This window comes from Dreissena polymorpha, chromosome 13 (genome assembly GCF_020536995.1).
Source record: "Dreissena polymorpha isolate Duluth1 chromosome 13, UMN_Dpol_1.0, whole genome shotgun sequence".
NCBI lineage: Eukaryota > Metazoa > Mollusca > Bivalvia > Myida > Dreissenidae > Dreissena > Dreissena polymorpha.
This window is the reverse complement of record NC_068367.1, coordinates 53,826,632-53,852,874: the sequence shown is the minus strand read 5'-3', so window position 1 is coordinate 53,852,874 and position 26,243 is coordinate 53,826,632. Positions and strand designations below refer to the sequence as shown.

General features: G+C 34.2%; 2 protein-coding genes across 2 annotated transcripts in view; one reads left to right on the top strand and one right to left on the bottom strand.

Moving 5' to 3' along the window:
* The window catches only part of LOC127854674 (uncharacterized), a 105,628-nt gene that overhangs the window by 54,636 nt on the left and 24,749 nt on the right, over window positions 1-26,243 (top strand). The gene's annotated exons all lie outside the window — the stretch shown is intronic.
* Window positions 1,735-11,865, bottom strand: LOC127855206 (transient receptor potential cation channel subfamily M member-like 2). Its single transcript, XM_052390623.1, has 3 exons — window positions 11,713-11,865; window positions 3,542-5,811; window positions 1,735-3,234 (listed from the first exon to the last, which is right to left on the bottom strand). Exons 2-3 carry the CDS (start codon window positions 5,754-5,756, stop codon window positions 2,645-2,647), a joined length of 2,805 nt encoding a protein of 934 aa, XP_052246583.1. The 5' UTR covers window positions 5,757-5,811; window positions 11,713-11,865; the 3' UTR covers window positions 1,735-2,644.

Below are 26,243 nucleotides of genomic sequence, written 5' to 3'. Positions count from 1 at the left end.
AAAGTGTCACTGTTTGATTTAGATTGTGAAAGCAGCGTTTTGAGAAAATGTTCTGCAGTCATGTTTTATTTGATTATATCTGTATTTGTTAACATGTGTAAGCAAATATATTTACTGTTTGGATTTCAATAACAATATGAAACCCGCATGTGTTCGATTGAAGAGATAAAACTACGTTTAGCCAATACAAACACAAGAGTAGCTCACATGTACATTTATGTTGGAACAATAAGTAAAGCAATAGATATACAATACGTTGATATCAATATATAAATAATGATAATGGCGGTTCCATAAATACGCACGTGGCGGACTCTATAGAGAATTAACGCTAAGGCAATATCAATATTACATTTTGTAATAATGTAATGTTAAATTGCATAACGATCTTTATATCCTTCCATTGCAGACGCATCATTTTGATGCAAAATTTGATAATTATATGTACGGCAATGTACACCTAAACAAGTTATTATTAAAAATGTTCTCAGTTAGCGTTTTAACTCTTTCAGTGCTGGAACCGAATTTTAAAGGCATTTGCAAACAGTTTAGATCCTGATCAGATGCCACAAAACGACTAGCAACAATTTTGCTACTAATATGTACACAAGGCAACTAAACAATGTGTGTATATGGGGAATTTAAAATTGCTACGTAATAAAACATGCTGCGTTTTCCCTGCGACAAGCTCTTGTTTCATTATAAACAAAATATGTTATTAAAATAATAATAAAAAAACATGATTTGATGACAAAATGTAAACTAGAATGAAATAAATGACAGTGGATAATATATTAAGATACAAAATGTATAAATACATAAAGATCTTAACGTAATACATTTAATTGCTATGGTAAAATGCCAATAAAAGAATATAATATACATCATTGGTGTATACTGATACTGTTACATACTTTTCGCTAATATATTAACATAAATAACATACTTTTATTTGAATACAAATACACACGTTATAATCCGAGAACCAAAACCTTAAAGTCCCAATATAGGTAAAAATAAAATAAACAATTATCATCAACATTTAAATGTCGTGTTAAATTGTATTATTAACGTTTTATAGTAAATTATCCTCGGTCAGTTGAAATTATTTTATTGTGTAGACACATTTTTAAGGAAGGCATTTTCCTCCAAGTCAAATTATTTATAAACCCTGGCGTTTCATATATGAGTGGTGTGGTGTACACTAGTGCTTTTCATGAAGATTTTACTTTTTTAGCTAAAACGGTAGTTATGAGACCGTCTATAAAGCATTTCGTACTTTCTTTGAATTTTGAAATACCTAAATTTTTCCAACTTAATCGCATGCGATGAGTCCATTCATAAGTAAATATGCGTATAAAAACATAAGTTATTGTGTTAACGATTGTTTTGGATTTCTCAATTTGCCTTATAAACGCTCTTATTCATGTTTTTGTGTTCAAGAGTATGAGTATAATGCCTCGTTCGAAATCCATGCGGCACATGTGTGTGACCAAATTTCGACATTTGGTTTCTTGAAGGACGAATGCCTTATTTCTTGAAGGCTCACTAATTCAGATGTAAACGATTGCTAATTTAAAAACAAGGGTGTTTAACTTTATATAACACGCGGCGGCTTACCAAGTTACCAAGCTTACCCCCCCCCCCCCCCCCCCCCCCACCTCCGTGGCTAATTCGAACACTATCAATTAACACTTGAAAAAACAATAAAATTAAATTAACTTTTGACCCGTGACTATAATGAAAAGGCATGAAATTAACACATGATAAATTCTCGTTTAGAGTGTATTTGGTGCTCGGAAAATGTGTGTTTTGTATCATCTCTTTCTTTGATTTTAAGGATGCAAAGCAGAGAAATATGTCCTATTAACAAATTTCAAACATTGTAATAAATAAAACCTGTTTCAAGTTTTGTTCTTTGTCCGTGTCTTCTTTCGCATACATATTTACCTATAAAACTCTAGTTTCCCTTTTTGGCCAAACAAACTCGATTTCCCTTAAAGCAACTTAATTCGCTTAGATATAAAGTACCAGGCTCCTTACCCCTAGTAGTAAAAAAATCATGAGCTCAATTTTTAAAGACTGTAAGTATCTTACCATGTACTGTATGGTAATTGGGAGAGTTTTTATACGGTAAACACTAATTCATACAAATAGAAGGCATGAATTTTATATATTAATGTAGCAGTCTGTTTATAAAAATGGGTGAAACAACCATTTTAATGTCTGCAACTCTATATTTATGATGTCAGTATTTTATATGATGCATCCACTCGAGTTCATGTTTACTAAATAATTCCTTATACATGCATTTACTCACTGAATACTTCTATCAAATGTGTTAATGTGCTCTAAAAACGCTCGTTTGTTAGGCTTTCTACGCCCAGCTGAATAAACATATCCTTTGCGTGGTGTAGTAGATGTGGTGTCCGCAAGGCGACCGGGAGGTCCATGATTCGATCCCCAATGTGGGAGCATTCTTTAGACATCAAGTACTGGTTCAAGTCCCAGGAAACGGATTCGATAGAGTTTTAAATAAGCCTAAGGCGTTTGATGCAATCAAGCTAAAATAAATATGTTTAAACTAACATATCTTTGTGTGCCAATTACCAAGTGTTTATATATTCAGTTTTCCAATTAATCTTCACACTTCATCATCATGAATCGCGTAAAGACTTGCAATTTGATTACGCAGAATTTTGCTTTTGAAGTGTTTAGAAAACACTTTCCTACCACCGGTATCAAATTGATTAGTTTTCGATCCTGTGCTTGGAACTGTTGGTTCTTCGTGTAACTCAGTTTTGGGATTCCACGGTGTTTCTTCGTAAGAATGAATGGTCTCCCATCGTTGTAACTTTTCGTTTTCGCGTTTGTTCAGCTTCACGCAGAAAGCATTCGTTCCGATTGAGGCATCGGGTTTGCAACGCCGGAAAACAAGCTTCACAATGGCGTAGACGTTGTAAAACACGGAGAACGGAGGTGGTAGGCTAGGCAAGTGGTAATACGCGTGTATCAATCTAAACCTCAGGTAGCACCAGTGCCTATCCGTGTCGTTGTGGATTTTCGTAAAGGAATAGCTGAACATGGCGATGAGGAGGTTCAACAATAGGATCTGGACAATCATCATATATATGGCAAACATTACGGGTGCTATGTAGGTTCCAAGAGTGGTAGGACACCTTTGTAGCTTCGAATCACTGCTATTGTTCGTAGATTTTTCGTCGCAATTTTCTCCTGAAATAAAAGTTATATAGCGCTACTAAAGACGCGAAAGAGTAATACATTTTCAGAAAAAAAAATATTTTTTACAAATTTACCTCTTTTTCCAACGAATTAATCATAGCGTTTTCCGAGGGAGATATTTAATACGTGCATACCTCTGGCTTAGCTTATTCCTTTCTTTTAGGGAAACGTTAGTTGAATTAAACTCTCTACATATGTACAGTTTAAATGTGTATTCAAATACGTATTCAATATGTTTTTGAAAAAGACAAGTGCAAAATAAAATAATATATGAAATAGAAGTTAAAACATTGAATACCTTTGAATTCGTTTAGCGTGTCTTCTAATTCTCCAAAAATATTCCAGTATGGCCGCTTTAATACGCCGTGCATAGTTTGAAAGTCAAATGAAGACATGGGGTACAGGATCGCTTGTATCGTGACGGCAAATGAAATATAAACCACGGCCAGTATCAGTAAGAACTTCACCAAGTCTTTGAGCATCCTTCCAATCATAACCAAAAGGGGCCCGATAACTTTCAGCGACGAGAAAGCATGCAAAAGTCTCAGAGAAAAGAACATGAATGACATTGCCAGCAACACCCTTCCAACGTCAAGACAGCATGTTAAAAATCGAAGGCATATGCCGCTCAAAAATAAGGCTATTGCAGTCAGATCCAACCAGTTCCATGCGTCTCGGAAATAGGAGTCTTCTTCAATAAACTGCTTAATTTCTTCAGTAAGAAACGCTAAGACCCACGCCATTAGTATGTACTCAATTACGGTTGGGTATTCGTAGACTTTGAACATGATTTCGTGCGATAGAAACATAAGAAAAACCACATAGGATACGGTGCGATACATAAACTTGACGATCGGACTGTTCATGAATAGACACATTTTACCACCGAGTGTGAAAGTGGGGAGCACGAAGCAGCACTTGTTTTGATCTTGGTCTTCTTTGAACTGAAGCAGAATGGAAGATAGTATCGGAAGTGCAAGGCATATTGCGATCTTCCAACTCTGGTTTGCGTTTTGGTCGGATTTCAACGATCCCATCCATATGTCATTTATTTTTGCTTGACATGATCTATGTTCAATAAACTTCTTGTTTGTTTTTCCGATTATCAATGCAGACAAACCCCCAAATGTTTCCCTGGATTTGACGAGCATTACTTTAGTTTGGTTTCTCTTTGCGCTGTAACAGTTGTCCAAGACTTCGTTTGTTCTTTCTGTGTACAGCGACCAATTTTGATTCAATTTGTCTCGTTGATTTCCGTCTACGTTTTTCTTTCGCATCGAAGAAAGGCATCGGGAAGCTAACAAAGCCGCTGCCATTTTCGAATCAACTAAAGTCCACAGAGCGTTCGCCACATTAAACTTTTCGTTGCAAATCGCCCAAATAAACACCCACACGAAAGCACAATCGTTAGCATCTGATTTTCCTTTGGGTAGTTTCATATTGACACCGACTGTGGCCTGTATGTACTTTTCAACACGAGACATCGATTTGTTGGACTTTTGCCCAAATTCTAAAGCTCTTAAATCAATTTCGTTGAGCGATCTCAAAAGAATCAACGCGGTTTCGCCATAATCAAATGCCAATGCGGATGACAACATCTTCTGTCTATAACTTATCTCTTCCTCGGACTTCCATTTTGAGCTGCTTGAAATCATTGAAGAAACTGTTGATTCGGAGGCATTTAGTACAACGGCAATTTTAAGATAATCAACATGTTCATCTTTTCCTCTTAAAATTGCTTTAATTATTGCATCATACAGCTGCTCTGGTTCTTGTGTTGTTTTGAGGGTCTCGTTTCCAATTAAGTCTGCGTTTGTTTCAAAATGGAATTTCGCCTCATATGGATCTTTATTCCGAGTGATGGTCATTACCGGATGCTTGCTGTCAATTGACATTTGAATGAATTTAACGTGATTTTTAATCGTTACATTGACGAGTGCCACTACAGGCGCCTTGAAGTTCTTACTTATTTGTTCGGCGATCTCAACATGTATTTTGCCAGAGTCTGTTTCATCGTCGTAAAATATGAAGTGCGACAAATATGCATACGATTGGTGATTGTCACAGCAGCTTTTAAGCTTACAGTTCGTCTCTATCGCTTCTTTCTGTGATAAAGAAAAGATTCCTATTGCAATAGGCAAATAATCCGAAGCTGCTTCAATGTCATGGACCGCAGCGTGTAATAAGTCTGATGCTAATCCAGTAGCGTTTGTGAGAACCCATGCTGCTGAAGATCTAATGATTTTAACCAAAGCCGGTTTCACAGTACGATTGTAATCATCCACATCGTCGAAACCACTTCCTGTATACGAAATTAAAAGTCTGGTCTCGCCTAAGCCCCAGTGTTCAATTATGTCCTTAACGCTACCAACTTTTCCAAGCTTGCACCATGCTTTATTTGCACCAACAAAGTCTTCAAATGACCCGTATTCGTGTTGTTTACTTGAATCTTCGTTCTTTCGGAAATTCTTTCTTTGTAGCAATGGCACACTTGCTTTGTCGTCTGTTGCCATTGGTGAGGTGAAAATTGTCTCATATAAATTACATCAGCAAACGACCCGATGACATCTGAAGAAATGTATACGTTAGGATATAGTGAAAGCAAAATACAAAGTATATTTAAAGCCACGTCCTTAATGTGAATGTACGGAAATTATACAGTTTCCATAAAAATTCAGAAACTTTAAAACCACCAATGAATGTGTCTTGAAATAATATTGAAAATGACTAAGCAATACACTGTTTGCTGTGAAGTATTTATATATTTTATATAATATTTTAAGCATAGATTGGGTTTAATCTTATAATGCATTCGACGATTTATGAAAAAACCCGAATGTACGTATTGATGCCTCCATATAACTTTTGAGACAAGTCTATTCAAAAACGTAAAGTGTCTACCGAAGGGAATTATTAACGGTTTGCAGTTTTGGACAACACATATGGCAATAAGTGAATGTAGGCGTGAATGTTTTAGCGAAAGCGACATTATAATAAATAGCATTTAATTAACCGGACGTGAAAGTACTGTTTTGAAACAATATCCTACCGCCAATCGACGAGAATTACGTGTATAATTCAATTCAATTCAATGTTTTATTTAAGTCTCATCCATTGCATGTTCATCATTATTACATGGCATTAAAACACACATAAAAACATGAAAATGGCCATTCTATATAAGAATTATAAGAGACTATGAAGTGTTAATATTGCGTATTTTCCACATACTTGTTCTCTATATACATATTTACGTTAAAAAGTTGTTAAAAGTTAGGTTGCCATTGCTAATCCATTATTAGACACTGACATCAGATAAATTGACGTAAAATAATGACACTGCGAAAAGAGGCACTAACGTGTATAAAATTGTTGAAGATATCAATTATCATCTCTTACCAGGTCGGACATTAACTCATTAGCAATGGTTACCCACGCTTACATTAAAACTAAAAGATACTATTAACAAAGACCATATTTACATAGCTTAAGCATATCAGTTTAAAATTATAAGTATGACAACCCCCCTGAACAGTGACTCCACAATGATCGAGACTTACCGCGAAGAACAGAAATCCAGTTCATACTTCTTCACCAGGAATCAGTAACCCTACCCAGTTTCCCATAACAATATGTGTGACTTAATACAGGATTGGGTCTCCTCATTATGGGTGCAAACTTTAAGGAAGTTATTTTGCACTACCTAGCATGTTGCAATTGTGGATATAACACTGAAAAGGATCATGTGAATCACAACCCACGCCTCGCCACCTACGTATATCCGCCACCTACATTAAATACTAAGTAATATCTGTAAATTATACTACCTATGTAAATAGAATTACTTATTTGTAAATGAACTTGCAATACTATGCTTGTAAGTCCACTTGTTAATAATTAACAGAAGTTATTGATCTAAACTATTCATGTTCATACTTTAAACAATTTCACGCTTTTTATTATCGCGATCTTTTCTGGGGTCGTATTCCAGAAGCATTTTAAGTTAAATTTTATTCTAATTCTTAAATTGGGAAATTTTCTTAAGTGTTTCATTTCCTATTGCGATAGTTTGGCATCAAGAATTACATCAAAATAACATCATTGTATCAATATTATTTTGGGAATACCAAAACAAACATGTGATTCCTTATCTAGTAAAGAAATACAAAAAAATTGTAATTTTGACCTTAAGGGAAATTAGTAAGAAATGACTTAAAATGTTTCTTGAATACCACCCCAGCACTTTATTTATGTGATTTTATGACTACTACCATAACATGTAAACTAAGTGACTCGTAAGCCATTTATATGGCTGTGTAGTAAAATGTTTAGTAACTATATGTGTTTATAATAAGTTTGATCGTATTATTGCTGTAAATACCAATGATTGTCTATGTACTATGCGTCACTTTAATAAAATATACAACTACTACGTAAATAAAATCCTTCTAGTTCATTCATACATGATACATATAATAGATAAACATGCACACACGCCCTCAGTCATATGAATAATACACAAAACAAAAAGCCACAAACATTTACTAACCAAGATTTGAGGTAGTTTAAATCAAAGCGAATGTTTGCGGTATCCTATCTATGAACATGCACTTTAAAGCTTTTCAATATCAACTCGATACGTTTACGGCGTTAAGACAAACTTTGATTTTTTTTTCATTACATTTTTAAAAGCGACTTTCGATAAACATCTTATAAAAATGGAAATACAATTTACACGATATAGTCACGATAAAGTAACACACAAGGAATATAAAAACCTAAATACAAATATTCAATTTTTTGCAACAAAAAGCATTCAATTAGCATTGCTGAATTTTACCTAGTCTGAAAGATATAACATTTCCGTACAACCCATGGCGATATTGTAAGATTGTACACATACCTGTAGGTTTAATTTGATGTTCATATAAGATGCTGCATAAAGTAACATTTAATTAAAACAATCTCATAACATTCTGATGAAAGCTATGATTGGTTTTTAAGGAGAAAAAATCATCACTGATCATAGGGTCTTCTGATTCAGAGCCATATGTTCTATTTCTATATGGCATTGAAAGCTGCAATTTACTTCCATTGAAATTGTTTTAAAGTCGATATCGGTTAATACTATTGTATTTAACAATACTACCGTTGCAGTTAGAGTAGAAAACAAAATTATCCACAGTACATAGAAGTATAGTTAAACATTCCATACTAAGAACAAAGGTTTTAGTGACAATTAGATAGCTTAAATGTCAGACGTAAAATGTCACGAACAAATTAGGAATACACAACATAGCTATTTTTTGAAACGCAACAAATACGGTGGTTACATAATATCTCATTGGGTTTCATATAGAGTTATTTTCAAGAAATGGGAACCTAACAACCCACCGAAATAATTCTTTTAACGCGTTGTATCGCCCCCTTTTTCCATGTCACGTGCGATAATAGAATTTAGACGGTGTGGCACAAAGTCCGGTTGAGGGAAAGTACACAGGTCTCCAACATGACGTGGGAAAAACTCTTCTTTTATTATGCCGTTAGTGCACAATCACATTAGATACTCTGACCCGATAGTTTTAACTCTTATCATACCCCAAATCCGGCAACACTTGTCAACTCTGCCTATTTATTACATTTTCAAGCCTCCCACATTTGATATAATCCTTCATATTTGTCTCTTCTTTGTTAAGTCTCGCCCACTCTGAGAATTACTTCGGTGCACGTGTGCAATGTGCATTATGTTGTTTAAATATTAACATTCTTAACGATTAATATTTTATTCAGAAAATGTATGAACAAGTGGTATTTATTTTATCAAAACACACCCTTTATTTAAAAATATACAGAAAGGGAAATATACCGAAATTCCTTTTTAGTGATCATCTACACATGATGGTCATAATACTATGAAAGTTTCGCATAGCCGTTAAAATTAAGTTGAAAAGAACAAAACATGTTGCGACTATATATTACATAGTGGAAAAAAACGGACAAAAGCTATATTTCTACCAAAACTAGTTTCTTTACGATCATCCACAATTTTAGATCATTCAACTGAACAAGTCTGAGCAAGAGCCAACCAGTAAATAAAGTGGACAAACATTAATGAATTCTATAAAGAAAAAAAAGAGAAAGGGAAATAATTCTTCGTGACGACATTGGCTAGAAGTAACTTCGCTGACAAGGCCAATTAACAAAATAACTTTAAAATTAAATAAACAACCAATGAGTTCTAAATTTTTACCTTGTGGCATTTTTAGTAAACATCTAAAAGGGACCTTTTCACAGTTCGTCATTAAATGCTTAATATTGATAAATGTAAACAATGATTCTTAAAAGCTTCATTGAAAAAACAAACAAGAATAAAATTAAAGAAATAAAAAAGGTACCCTCAACTAGGCTCGAACCACTGACCCCTGGAATAAAAGTCTATCGTTTAGACCACTTGGCCATCCGTGCTCATACAATGAGAGATGTATTTTATACTTTATATAAGCAATCCTCGTAGTATGAAAAAATATTACAACAACAGAACGCTCCAAATTATTAAATCGTTTAATTTTGTCAATTTACCAAAACGTAAAGGTCCCTTTAATGTCTTCAGACTTGCAAATTTAATGAGTTCAATACACTGTAAGATCTTACATCATGAATAACTTACAGGTTTAGAGGTTGCCTGTTAGCCTGGTGCCAGGAGATTTCAGCCTAAGAAGCTCAATTTCAAAAGTTGGTTACAGTTGGGCCAAAAAGCAGGGTAACTAGCTTTTTCAAAGTTTGAAACAACTCAATCAAATTAAGCATAGAATACAAATTGGCGACTGTGGATGAATTAGGCCTAGAAAATGATTCAATTCCGGCTCACAACAATACATGATGCATTAAAAGTCTGTCATGTCGGCAAAATTGTTGCTCAATAATAAAATAATAAGAAAATAAATAAAGCATTAGATACACATAACTCAACATGTTCATGATTCTAGGCTTGTTATTCTTTAGCAAGGCAACCAAAATTCTAAAGATGGTTGCCATTGCAGCAACCAATTGCGAAAAAAAGAGACATATTGTTGTTATTTTGTCTAAGTTATCTTTATAACATAAATATGAGGATTATCAGTGCACACACATCTCGACCTGTGCTTTAAGATACACTCTTCATAAATTTGAATTGGTTGTGTTCATGTAAAACTTGCGATATAAAAAGCTATAACATAATTTTGAAAACTGAGTTGCGTCTAAGATATATGCAATAGCGAAGAACTTCAGTGCCTTCAGCGCTTTGATTTTAGAGGTTTTTGATAGATACACATTCTCGCCTGAGTGTTTTGTTAAGCTTTTATGTACTTGTAAATCGGATGTGCATGAACGACTTCAATATACAAACGAGGATCTTTTATGGTGTGCTATAAACAAAAGTTGACAACTTCCATAATGAAGGATTGTTCGACTTATTTTCTTATTAACTTTATCGAATGAAATAATTAATATGTTTTCCTAGAATATTGACCCTTTTTGTAAGTTTCTAAATAAATAATCAAAGATCTATTTACGTTTTGATTTAGTAAAATATAATTATAGTTTTATAAGTATTCATTTATGTTGTTGTTTTTTTCTTTCATTGAAAGACGTTTGTCGATATATTTACATATCAGACAAACATCATATTTGCTTAAGTTTTTCATAAAAATACGCTTCCAACAAAATGTCATGTACATGTACTTAAATTAATCTGTTACATACTGTTTTTTCGAGTATATAATATCAAAAATTCCAATGTACTTTTAATCCGCTTAGATGCCAACGAAAATGTGTGTATGTAAATACCATCTTGATTTATCTGAAAATCTGTTCAACGATAACAACAAAATAGTGTTGTTTTTTTAATAAGAATTTCTCATACTTTCACCAAATGAAAAAGATGTACAAACTATGTTCAAATCTAAGCTGTATATTAAATTATTATTAATTCATTTAAGATTTAATTACCAACGCAAAAACAAAGATTTGTTATTAAAAAATCGTTTTATATTTAGATATCATATGATAAAAACATACCTATTCAATTAACCCATTTATGCCTAGCGTCTAGAAAAAAGGCCCTGGCAAATATATACTAGACATCCCTCATTTTGGAAATAAATTGATCCAATTTAGAAGGATGGGAGAGTCCACTAGGCATAAATGTGTTAAGATCGTCTTTCAAATGGCATATCTGCAGATGTCGAGTGAACAATTATTAACACGTGAATACAATGTATAAATTATTGATTTGTATTGTAAGCGGACGCGTTTGTGTTAATTTAATCTTGTGTACACTGACACTACTGATTTTGCAAACATATGTTTTTGTCTTAGGTATTAAAATAATAAATACACTTAGTATACGGTGTTGTTAAACCGATCGTATCCTCCATATTATTTAAATCGATGTATGATTAATTTTACACCTGTTTTATTTGTACATACCTGAATATCATTTAAACTCCATCTAAAAGAGACTCCATTCTTTTGGTATCACACGTTCACGCGCAAACTGTCAAACAGAAGACGGTAAAATGATATCGTTTATTTTACAGCATAATTAATTGCATTGTGTTTTATATCGTTAAAGCTGTTACTCTGTACACTGAATCCTCGGCAAAGCTATCATTTGCTAGACCAAGCTAACTTTGGTGTTTATTATGTACTTAAAGGGGCCTTTTCACGTTTTGGTAAATTGACAAAATTGAAAAAAGTTGTTTCATATTCGCAAATTTTCGTTGTAGTTATGATAATTGTGAGAAAACCGTAATACTGAACATTTACCATGCTCTTAAATAGCCTTTATATGCATCTTTTGAATTATAAAGCGTTGCAACGCGAAACGATTGAATAATTTGGAGAGTTCTGTTGTTGTCGTTATATTTTGTGAAACTACGAGGATCGCTTACATGAAGTATAAAATATATTTGGCGTGGAACAAGGAAGGATGGGCGAGTGGTAAAATGCGTAACCATTTTACTCTAGGATTCCAGGGCGTCAGTGGTTCGAGTCCTGCCCAGGGTTACCTTTTTTTCTTTTCTTTTTAAATTTTATTCTTGATTTTTTACTGGAGCTTTTTAAATCCAATGTTTACATTTATCAATATAAAGCATTTAATGACAAACTTCAAAAAAAGACAAAATCTGTGAAAAGGCCCCTTTAATGAGGAGTGTATATACAGTGTGAACATAATAGAAGCGTGTGCAATTGAGGTTTTGTACTTCACCAATGGCAATGTAGTATCTTGTAGCCTTCATACAGTTTGAAAATTGTATTCAATACGAGATTAAGATTGTTTGATAGATATTTGCTTTGAAGTACCATGTCAGATTAAAGGTGTCATAGACAATCCATCACTTGCAAATTGTAAACACGTATTCAGAAAACAACAACATTTTACTCACAAGGGCGAATTAAAGAAAGACAAACATTGTGTAGTTTTCAGACACAAACCACATGTGATTAGCGTGTGGCTATGATATTAATTAGTGAAAACATCATTTAGAATGATAAATAATCATATTATAACGCACAATCAACTTTTCTGGAAAAAAAAAATCACTATCAAATATATATATAACAAGGTATCCAACTCAAAATCCCCCGAAAACGGCTGCATCGCTTTGAACAGCCATAACTTCATCATAGGGTGCAGCGATTTTCACGATCTTGGTCTTATTCAACGCAGAAATGAATTTCCTTTCTAGAAATGTATATATCTTGTTATATTACTACAAATGCCGGGTCAAATTTTAAGAAATAACACGAAACACAACTCGCGAAATCTACTTTATTGATTAGACAGAATTAATGAATGAAATGTTCAGTTGTAAAGACACACCTTCGCATTGGACCAATGAAATCACTCGTGTGTTTAAAATGTCGGTTAGTTGAAATGTATGTAAACAAAGGTTTCAAACGGTGCTGGACAGTTAGTTTTGATGCATAATGCAACGTCAAGCACGGTTAGAATGTTTTTTCATACGTTTTATTGAATTATGTTATCTAGGTCCGTGAACTTTGCAGGGAAAACGCCCTTTACTCCGTGAAGATTTCATTCATTTATCCTGTCTGATCGATGTTAATTAGGTCACGCGAGTTGTGTATCGTGTTATTTCTTAAAAGTTGACCCAGCATTTGTAAAAATATTGCAAGACATGTACATTTCTAGAAAGGAAATTCAGTTCTGCGTTGAATAAGACCGAGATCGTGAAAATCGCTGCACAATTGATGAAGTTATGGCTGTTCAAAGCGATGCACCCCGTTTTCGGGTGATTTTGAGATGGATACCTTGTTATATATATATTTGATACTGAAATATTTTTTTTCAGAAAAGCTGATTTTTCGTTATAATATGATTATTTATCGTTCAAAATGTTAATTTCACTAATCAATATCATAGCCACACGCTAACCACATGTGACACAAACGATCATTAGTTTTGTGCTGATATACCGACATTTGGTTCGAACCTTTAACTTAACTAAAGGTGATCAACCAAACATTTTAATGAAACGTATGTTATGTACGCGGTTTTGAATCTTTAACACTGTTGAGAGAAACTGCTCTGTTGCCAAAGGGTTGTCGTATATAATATCACGTATAATACATTTTTAAAGATATAACTGACGTTTTTTTTTATTTATTTACCATTATCGAATAAACAAAGTAAGCGTTTTTAAGGGTTAGAAATTCAAAGAGTAATTACTGTTGTATTCGTTGTTGTTTTTTAAACACGACTAGCAGTGCGACTTACGCGGGGATCTTAGGTTTGAAACCGGTTGATTTCAACGTCATTTGGATTTTCGTTTGTCTTGTTACAGCAATATTTTAAAGGGATCTTTTCACGCTTTGGTAAATTGACAAAATTGAAAAAAGTTGTTTCAGATTCGCAAATTTTCGTTTTAGTTATGATATTTGTGAGGAAACAGTTATACTGAACATTTACCATGGTCTAATATAACCATTATATGCATCTTTTGACGATTTTAAAACCTAAAAATTATAAAGCGTTGCAACGCGAAACGATTGAATAATTTGGAGAGTTCTGTTTTTGTCGTTCAATTTTGTGAAACTACGAAGATTGCTTATATAAGGTATAAAATACGTCAAGTATGTATACTTGGCGGAATAGCTCAGTAGGCTAAAGCGTTTTTACTTCAGGACTCTGGCAGGACTCCAGGGGTCACTGGTTCGAAACCTGATCCGGGCAATGTTCTTTTCCTTTTTTTAATTTTATTCTTGATTTTTTACTGGAGCTTTTACGATCCAATGTTTACATTTATCGATATAAAGCATTTAATGAATAAGTTAAAAAATGCCAAAATCTGTGAAAAGGCCCCTTTAACCCTTTACTTTATATGCTATATTTGTAAACAAAAAGCCTGATCTGCATGAACTTGTAGTTAGATAACGTATACGTTACATTATAATCATTATGCTGTATTTTCTGCTATCGTTTTAATTATGGTTTATTAAGTTTAAAAAACGTAACAAAACAAAGGTAGTTTACGAATGTGGTGTTGTACGCATAACAGCTCTCCTAATCTTTGCTTATACTTGCGAATTATATTGTGCATGTTCATGCATGGTAATAAATATATTTAAGATAAATAACTCATTGTAAAACATGCTCTATTTAACGCGTTTCTTTGTCAAAAAGTGTGATACTATTCAGGTATATTCACATTGAATACATGTAAATCTATATATCTGTCTGTCTGTCTGTCTGTCTGTCTGTCTGTCTGTCTGTCTGTCTGTCTGTCTGTCTGTCTGTCTGTCTGTCTGTCTGTCTGTCTGTCTGTCTGTCTGTCTGTCTGTCTGTCTGTCTGTCTGTCTGTCTGTCTGTCTGTCTGTCTGTCTGTCTGTCTGTCTGTCTGTCTGTCTGTCTGTCTGTCTGTCTGTCTGTCCGTCCGTCCGTCCGTCCGTCCGTCCGTCCGTCCGTCCGTCCGTCCGTTCATTCCGTCCGTCCATCCGTCCAACACACCCACCCAATCCATCCATCCATCTATTCATTCATTCATTCAATCATTCATTCATTAAAATTACCAGATGATTTACAGCTAGTGATTGCCCGTTTGAGGGACATTGGAACGTACGGTTTTTAGTTGTTCGCGCTAGCGGGCAACTAATGTAGAGGGAGTTTTGCAAGTCAGTCGGCTCTTAACAACGCTAGGAACGATAACCACCGCATCTGCCTGTTTATACTTCACCACTCACCACTGGTACACTGCAGACAGCGTGTGTGTGTATGTAATCAATAGTGTTTAACAGCCTGTGCGACGACATTGGCCAGTCTAGTGTTTAACAGCTTGTGCGACGATATTGGCCAGTTTATAATTGAAATCTGTACATATTGGCTGTTTTCAGGGAAAATGGGGCTTAATGCATGTCAAATAAGATTAGCATGTGCACACTGATTAGCCTGTGCAATGCGCACAATCTAATCAAGGACGACACTTTCTGATTTTATGGTGTTTTTCGTTTAAAGAGTCTCTGTTACTGGGATGACAATAAATGCATCTGCATTAAGCCCTGTTTTCCGAAAATGAAGATTACATTATCTTTTTTATAAATGATTTGAAAAAGAAGATAAAAGTGATAATAACTTCAAAGTAACTTCGCTGACAAGGCCAATAAACAAAATCACTTCAAAATCAAATAAACAACCAATGAGTTCTAAATTTTTACCTTGTGGCATTTTTAGTAAACATCTAAAAGGGACCTTTTCACAGTTTGTCATTAAATGCTTAATATTGATAAATGTAAACATTGGATCTTAAAAGCTCCATTAAAAAAACAAGAATAAAATTAAAGAAACAAAAGTTACCCTCAACTGGGCTCGAACCACTGATCCCTGGAATAAATTAAAGTCTATCGTTAAGACCACTCGGCCATCCTTGCTCATACAATGAGGGATGTATTTTTATACTTTATATGTATAAGCAATCATCGTAGTATGAAAAAATATAACGACAACAACAGAACTCTCTAAATTAATAAATCGTTATATTTTTTTTAATTTACCAAAACGTGAAAAGGTCCATTCAATGTCTTCAGACTTGCAAATTGAATGAGTACACTACACTGTCAGATCTTACATCATGAATAACTTACAGGTTTAGTGGTTGTCTGTTAGCCTGGGGCCAGTAGATTTAGGCCCAGGAAACTCAATTTCAAAAGTTGGTTACAGTTGGGTTAAAAAGCTGGGCAACTCAATCCAATTAAACATAGAATACAAATTGGCGACTGTGGATCAATTAGGCATAGGAAATGATTCTATTCCGGCTCACAACAAGACATGATGCATTAAAAGTTTGTCATGTCGCAAAATTGTTGCTCAATAATTAAAAGAAAATAAATAAAGTATTAGATACACATAACACAACATGTACATGATTCTAGGCTTGTTATTTTTTAGCAAGGCAACCAAAATTCTAAAGATGGTTGCCAGTGCAGCAACCAATTTCGAAAAAAGAGACATATTGTTGTTATTTTGTCTAAGTTATCCCTATAACATAAATATGAGGATAAACAGTGCACACACATCTCGACCTGTGCTTTAAGACACTTTCTTTATAAATTTGAATGGGTTGTGTTCATTTTAAACTTGCGATATAAAAAGCTATAACCTAATTTTGAAAACTGAATTGCGTCTAAGATTATGCAATAGCGAACAACTTCAGTGCCTTCAGCGCTTTGATGTTCTCTCAGCGTTGTCATTTGGTCACATAAAGTCTTAGCTACAAGAACTTATCTGTTTCGCTCAATTTTGCCGTATAGTGAAAGTAACTTGATGTTTTCCTCAATGTTGCCCTACGGTCACACACGTGCTAATAGTAGTTTGCTGGCAGGGGATCGTCGTAGTCGTCTGATCACACGCACGCTATAAGTAGTTTAACCCATTTATGCCTAGTGGACTCTCCCATCCTTCTAAATTGGATCAATTTATTTCCAAAATTAGGGATGTCTAGTATATTTATGTCTATATTTAGAATATTTCATACAGAAATTCCTTAAAGCAAACAGCGCAGAGCCAGATGAGACGCCGCATCATGCGGCGTCTCATCTGGGTCTTCGCTGTTTACCAAGGCATTTTTTCTAAACGCTAGGCATAAATGAGTTAATATTGTGCTGATTGTTGCCGTTTGATCTCAATCAAAATTACAGAAATTTGCTTGTTTCTCAACCTTGCCATTTGATCACACACAGGCTAAAAGTGCATTGCTGTTTCGCTGACTTCGTATTGTGGTCACACGCAGGCTAAAAGCAGTTCGTTAAGCTCGCTCAATGTTGTCGTGAGGTCACATTGAGAATAAAAGTAGTTTACCGAGTTTCCAACTTCCCTTAATTCACAAACAACACGTTTCTCTTTCAATAATTGATATCCCTCAAGGGAACAAACATCCATCATAATATTTTTGCCAAGTAATTTGTTCGTCAGTCCATGACAACGAGCTGAAAATAAAATTTTGCACAACGTCATTACCCGGGACAACCAAACTCGACGTGACATAAATTTGAGCCGCGTTCTGAGAAAACTTGGCTTAATATTTGTGCGTAAAGTGTCGTCCCAGATTAGCCTGTGCAGTCCACACAGGTTAATCAGGGACGACAATTTCCGCCTAAACAAGATTTAAGGGACTTTAAACGAAAAAAACCATAAAAGCGGAAAGTGTCGTCCCTGATTAGCCTGTGCGGACTGCATATGATAATCTGGGACGAAACTTTACGCACATTCACTAAGCCCATTTTTCTAAGAACAACACACTAATTTCAAACTTGCTAGGCTTGTTAATGTTATCTAACCTTTATGACCCCAGCGGGATTTCCATGTTGAGTGCAATCAAGAGAAAGCGTCAGTATCCAAACGTTATAACCAGCCCGATTCTTCAAGCTGATCTCTTTTTCAATGTTACCATGTACAGATCGGATGTCTATGGCGAATGTGACAGGAGAAAAACACATGCATTTTCGCTCCCTGTTGATGTCAATGAATTTGCTGCGTCGCTTAATAGCGACTAAACATTTTTGGCTCACTTACCAATACATTTTCACAACCTTTGATAATTTCAGACTCATGGAATGTGTTATTTCTTTTCTTTACACGCCTTGAGGAAATCGCAGACCGCCAATGTCCTTAAATATAAATTTCTACAAATATACACACAGTTGCACAATTATGTGAGAAACCATATTATAACATATGGTCCTTTATTGCCAAACAATGCATTCAAATATGTTTAAGGATAAGATTTTAAACCGACTGTCATCATTTCGGTTATACACTCACAATGTATATCATTACATAAATATAAAACAGGAGAGCAACTATCGGCTTAACAGCCGCTCACTCGAATCAGAAATACTTACTGCTTCAACAACTTATCGCCACAAATTACTTTTCGAGAGAATGTTTTATGTGTGCAGCTCTATGGACGCCATTAATCCTTGTCATTTAAATATTGATCTAAATGACATAAGTTTCCCAAAGTAGGAGCATTTAGATGCAAAGTGTGATTTATTGTATGGCATTTACCACGACGCTAACACAATATTTTATTTAACGTTGTTTCACTCATCAGTTATCGCTTTACCATGTCGATGACGGTAATGAATGCAACGGTTTTGTGAATCATTTAGATTATGACTGTATTGTTTAGGATTTCATTCATGCATTAATAGTTTTAGTATAAACAAAGTCAAATTAAAGTGCACTAGCATTTGTAGGCGGTACTTAATTTATGACAAATAACCAACTGCTAAACAATTCGAAAAAGCATTCCTCTGTTGAAATCGCTGCAGAGATAATGCCACTGTCCATTTATATAAATGGCAATACAATGTCTGCATTAGCTTGCAGAGTCTCTTTCAATTGCTTTTCTTCGTCAAATCCTCACAGAGTCACAACTTATTGCCACGGCGTTCTTGAAGGGATTATGAGACACTTGGGTGATAAGGCGGATGTGCGTGCAAAGTATCTGGGATTTGCATTATATTATTTGTTGCTTCGTTTATATGTACGTAACATGCCACAAGGATAATAAGACATTGAATCATTGCTACACTGAACAAGTCTCAGTTCACTCAGGGATTCAAAACTGAACAAGTGTTTGTATTTGTTAACTTTGCCATCTATTTTTTCTGTACCTTTTTATATTTTTTATTTGGGAAAATTTTGCAGGAATTCTCGGGAATGAGTGTGCTTGATTTATAAGTAGCATGAATCGCTCTTGGAATGCCATTTGATTTGCAATTTTAATTAACGCAGTGGCATCTTCATGGAAAGTTTCTTTAGGCAATTTTCTATTAAATAATAGCCTCGCTCTGGGAAAACTGTTTTAACCCTTTGCATGCTGGGAAATTTGTCGTCTGCTAAAATGTTGTCTGCTGAATTTCTAAAATTAGCATTTTCTTCGATTTTTTTCAAATAATATTATCAGAATAGCAAACAGTTTGGATCCTGATGAGACGCCACGTTCTGTGGCGTCTCATCAGGATCCAAACTGTTTGCAAAGGCCTTCAAAATTCGGTTCCCGCACTGAAAGAGTTAATGAATGTGCGTAAAGTGTCGTCCCTTATTAGCCTGCTCAGTCCGCACCGTCTTATCATGGGCGACACGTTCCGCTTTTTGATGTCCCTTAGAAGATATTTCTTTAAGTACAATATAAAATATACAATTGATACAAAATATACAACAAAAATACAATAAAATGGGAAGTGTCGTACCTGTTTAGCCTATGCCTAGCCAAAGTATTATCTGGAATGACACCCCACGCACATGCATTAAACATTCATTAAACATTTAACATGCATTTATTAAACATTAAACATGCATTAAACATGCCATAAACATTAAATATGCATTAAACATTTAAAAAAATATAACATTAAACATGCATTAAACATTAAACATGCATTCAAGATTTAACATGCATTTAACAACGTTTTCCCAGAGCTTGGCTATTTTTTAAGTGTTGAAAAAAACGTGTACTTTTCTTCCCTGTTGAAAATTGATGTCGCAATTAGATTCTTTTTATTTGACCGCACATCATCACATGTTCTCAAAATTGCATAATTGCGTTTATGTCAAGTATCATAAACCATTGGTATCGTCAAGGATGCATCTCTGTAAGTCCGGGAATAATGAAACTCACGAGACATTGTCGGAGAGAGAAATATTAACTGTGTCAATCAACACGTCTTATATTTGAGGACGTGGCAAAAATCATGTGTTTCACACCAATTAACAAAATAGTACATTTTTAATTTGGAAAACCTATTGTTTAGATTTTAGTTGAACTTACAATTGTTGTGACATGGACCCCAATGCGTTTACATGACCACTAACGAACTACCGCCTTCCTTAACCGCCTCAACAAGAGATTGTTCTCTAGGCCACATAGATTGCCTTTGGCAAGAACATTTAGCCTATTTGTTTCCAGTAATACCATAAATCTTTGCCTTTTACACATTTACCCATTTACCTAAATGACACAGCGTCCCGTGGGACGGCCGCGAGCAAATTAATCCAGTTCCGTCAAGCAATATTTCAAGACTTGCAAATTGATCCCCCGCCCCATTGGGACGGTCTGTAAATACATTGAGCATAGAAGTCCCATTACCGTATAGGTTGTTTCGTGGGTTTTGATACGGAATATCATAGGCATGCCGTAAATGAGTGTGCCGATGTAAGGTTTCGTTTATGAAGTTATTCAGAATACCATTATTTTTGGCAAAATATAATTTAAATTCTCATTTGTTCGTGTGTAATCACATTTGTGGTATGGTTTGGTATAATATACAGGTGGTTGGCGTGTGGCGATGATATAAATTAGTAAAAACATCATTTTGAATGAATTGTTCAATCAAATTATAACGAAAATCCAACTTCTCTGAAAAAAAATCACTATCAAATATATATTTAAATATTTTTAATTCAAAATAATGTTGTTGTTTTTTTAAATTTATTAATTAATATCATAGCCACACATAAAGCACATGTGGTGTAATATACTTGTTGGTTTGTAACTTTGTATGAATTGTGAGTTTGTAAGTATTGAGTACATAGTAACTGAATTTGTCTTTCCTAATTTTGTGAAAGGATCTGAAATATAAGCCATCTGTTTTCTTATTGATCGTGTGGTCTATAGATTCAAAATGTTCGTATCGCATTGAGTAACCTTATATAGGATTTGATATTTAAAAATATATATATATTCTGATATATAAATAAATATAAATTAATTAATTAATTTCATGTCTCTCGAGCTGTATTTCGATGATCCTGTTCTCCATGGTAGAGTGATGACAACGGCCGTTTGTATATATTGAATGTTTACCAGTTTAACGATTGATGAAAGGAAAACCACTTCGAAGGTATTATTAAACGCCCCAAGCCCGCATTGCCATCATTACACTATGTATGAAGATATGAAGAAAATAGAAAAAATATATCTGGAGTTAGAATGATATTTATTACTGACTCGTAATGCGTGACACCCTAGATGAAAGGAATTCATGAGTTCAAAATAAGTATTGAAACCACTCGCTTCACAGAAACCACTCGGGAATATGGCGAGTATACAAGAAAGATTACATTCTTATCCAGTTAATGAGAAAAGCGACTATTCCCAGAAATGAAACACAAGCAAACGGTGCCTGAAAATTATCACCGCCTTTAGTTTAGCTCGATTGCATCGAAAGCCTTAGGCGTATTGAATTGCTCTCGAGTATGTTTCCTGGGAAGAACCAGTACTTTGTGTCTTTTGGGGAGAAAGAACGCTCTCACAGTGGTGATCAAATCCATGAACTTCGATCGCTTGGCGAACACAATATCCTCTACGCCACGGCAACCTATGTTTAAGCGCCTCCTTAAAGGTGGGTGCTCACAAAAAAGTTACCTAGTCACGTGATTCAATGTGACCGAGCTCAAGTTAATAAAATGCACAAATAAAGGTTTCTGAAATAAATCCAAATAATAAAATACATTTTAAAAGCAACAAATAATTGAAAAGAAAAATACGGCCTTTGTTAGTCCTTTTCAATTGTACTATTGCGATTACTGTAACGTGTTCATGTTATAAGACCAAATCCTGACTGTTTATTTAAAGAAATGCCATAGTTTAATTCAAACACAATGAAACAACATTTGCGAAATCAAAAGATATAGGAATAAAATGCGGGGACATCAGTAAATGCCGATGATCATGATTTCATATATATCTGTATGGTGGGCGCTGCAGATATATAATTCATTTGTAATCTCTCCGATCATCTCTGTCATGCGACAAAAGCAATTATGTTTAAGATAAATAAAATGTGTAATTGCTAAAAAAAATCATATTTTCACCCACAGGAGGGCCGTTTTAGACGCAATATTTGATTGATTATACCGCATTTAATATAACTTTAACCCATTATGTTATTATACTTTGATGTGTTTACTGTTTCTCCGTTTGATGTAGAAAAAGTAAAAGCGACGATTTGGAAATATATTTTATTTGATTTTTACTGTATTTGTTAGATTTGATTAGCAAATATATTTACTGTATTGTTTTCAACAACGAAATGAAACCCTCATATGTTCGTTTGCAGTCGAAGACACTATGTTTGGCCAATACAAACTCAAGAGTATCTCATATGTACATTTGTGTTAGCACAATTGGTACAACAATTGTTATACAATACATTGCTATCAAGGTATGCATGCCGATAATGATGGTGCCATAAATACGCAACTTGTGGGACGCTAGAATTACCGCCTCTGTAATATCAATATAACATCTAGTGATAATCTAATGTTTAATTGAGAAACAATTTTGATATCCCCACACTGGAGACGCACCATTTGGATGTAAACTTTGATAATAATACATATTTCAATGAGCACTTTCACTGGTTGTGATTGCATCGCTTTTGGAAATGGTTGGCAATCAATTTTGCTTTTATGATAAGTGTTTTTTTAATATTGTATTGGTACATACAAATTTAAAGTATTTGTTAAAAACAAAAATGTGCATACAATTGCACCAGCAACGGACACAAGACTGTAATGAGGTTCTTATAAACGTATATCAATTGACCGATGGCCCAACAACTGAACAATTGGCAATAATATTTTCCTTTGATTTATAAATATACTTAAAGTCTCTATAACGTTCAAAATCAACAAAAATTTCGTAAAGTATTTCGTAAATTAAAGTTAACACCTAAATAATCAGTGTTCCTTATAGCAATAGCCACAATTTCAACGCTAGATGTTGTATGATGACATAGATTTTTGTAGATACAAAATGCTCGTTTTTATTTATTTGTGACCACAATTAATTCCATTTTAATTTCCCGCGCATATATCTATTCATACGACACACGAACACCATGTTAGTGTTCATGTGTCGTATGAATATATATCGTTACGGGAAATTAAAATGGCAAAAACAACGAGCATTTTGTATCTACATACATCTATTCTACCAGACCACATCTGGCGTTGAAATTTCGGCCATTGCCATTAGGAACACTGAATTTTATTTGGTTAAGTTTATTTTACGAAATATTGTGCGAAATATTCGTTGATTTTGAGTAGTAATGTTACTTTAATCATTATATACTGGCAAAAACTAGTCAAAAATATATTAAATTTATCTCTAAATAATAATGTTAGCTCTTATAAATTACTTTTTTGTTTCTTAAATATAAAAAAGTTAATTTTAACAAACAAATGTGTCTTGTTCTGAGAAAATTGGGCTTAATGCATGTGCGTAAAGTGTCGTCCCAGATTAGCCTTTGCAGTCCGCACAGGCTAATCAGGGACGACACTTTCCGCCTAAACTTCATTTTCGGCAAGGACGGACTTCCTTGAAACTAAAAATACCATAAAAGCGGAAAGTGTCGTCCCTGATTAGCCTGTGCGGACTGCACAGGCTAATCTGGGACGACACTTCACGCACATGCATTAAGCCCAATTTTCTCAGAACAAGACACAAATAATGTGGCTCATTTGCGCAATACAAAACAGCAACATCAACAACAACTACAGCAGCATTTCAACATACATTTCGGTAATCACGCTAATAAAAAACAAATTATAGATAACAAGTGTAAACGCGAAAATAGTTCTGATTCATGTAACTGTACTTAACAGTTAATACACAATAAAAACCGCGTGACTAATTAACTCTATACAAATTGTAAAGTTGAATATTTAAACTACATTTAGCACTTAGTAAATATGCAATCCTAGTAACCGCATAAATTATATTAAACAAATGTGTTTTTATAATTTATAGCAAGTTCTTGATTCTGTTATATACACTATACTTTATTTTGATACCGAATACATACAACTGTATATAATGTAGCTTCTTGTAATTTAAACATCATCGTACCTTTTGTTTTCCTGAATGTTTTTCTATGTATTTGTTTCAGTCGTAACATTAAAATGGCATAAAACACATAAATGGTGGAAATTTTACGCTTGAACTTAATATTATTATAAAATGTGCATAATATTTTATTGCGTGTCTTTGTAGTAGGAGCTTTTTTCGGAATCCTTTACGCCACAAAATTATTACATAAGTAACCGTAAGACGGTGTGTATAAACTGATAATCGATCGAAGATAACTAAATTATTAGTTCAATTCAGATTATTGTTTATATTTCAGAGAAAAAGAGTGTCCAATATACCTTAGATCTAATGACTCAATGTTTACATTTACTATTTACATGTTCATGGCATGCGGGAGGGTGCTCTACATAAATTTACGACTTTGTTTCGTGATGAAAGCTGTTTCGTTAAAGAACCTTTGAATGTTTTATAACCAGCAAGAAAGTTATCGGTGAAGGCCATCGGTTTTATTAACAAAACCTTTCGCGATTCAAAGACCTGTTGAACGTAATTATTGTATTTATGCTGTAATTCTATCTGTGTTTGTTTCAGAAGAACGTGTGTTACAACTTATATAGAAAACATATGCAAAAAAACACATTTAATTTATAAAATCTTTGCTGAAACTCCATTATTCCATTGTTAGTTATATTAACTATGATATGTATGACACATCTAAATGTTGTTCATGCAAATATAAAAACTATTAAAAACTGAACGACTATGAGACTATGACAACAATTAGATCAATTGCATTTATTAATTATTTCAGATAGCAACTCCGCGCAATATTTTTAGAACGCGAAATATAACAAATGTCACGTGTTGTTGATACAAACATCAAAGAGCAAGGCCATTTGTATAACACGAACAATTAATCTGACGTGACAACAACATGGTCTGGAAATCGAAGTCACCTTGTTAATGTCGGAAGATCTCACGTCGCATGACGCTTTTTAAAACCATCTTTCTAAAATCGAAGTCACCTTGTTTACGTCGGAAGAGCTCACGTCGCTTGACACTTTAACCATCTTTCTAAAATCGAAGTCACCTTGTTGACGTCGGAAGATCTCACGTCGTATGACGCTTTAAAGGGATCTTTTCACGGTTTGGTAAATTGACAAAATTGAAAAAAGTTGTTTCAGATTCACAAATTTTCGATTTAGTTATGATATTTGTGAGGAAACAGTATTACTGAACATTTACCATTGTCCAATATAGCCATTATATGTATCTTTTATCGATTTAAAAACCTAAAAATTATAAAGCGTTGCAACGCGAAACGATTGAATAATTTGTAGAGTTCTGTTGTTTTCGTTTAAATTAACGAAACCACGAAGATTGCTTTTATAAGGTAATAAATACTAATTCTGTGTGTACTCGGCGGAATAGCCGAGAGGGTTAATGCGTTTGTACTTCAGACTAACTCCATGACTCCTGGGGTCACTGGTTCGAGCCCTGGTACCGGCTACTTATTTTCCCTTGTTTTAATTTTATTCTTGATTTTTTATTGGAGCTTTTAAGATCCAATGTTTACATTTATCAATATAAAGCATTTAATGACAAACTTCAAAATATGCCAAAAAT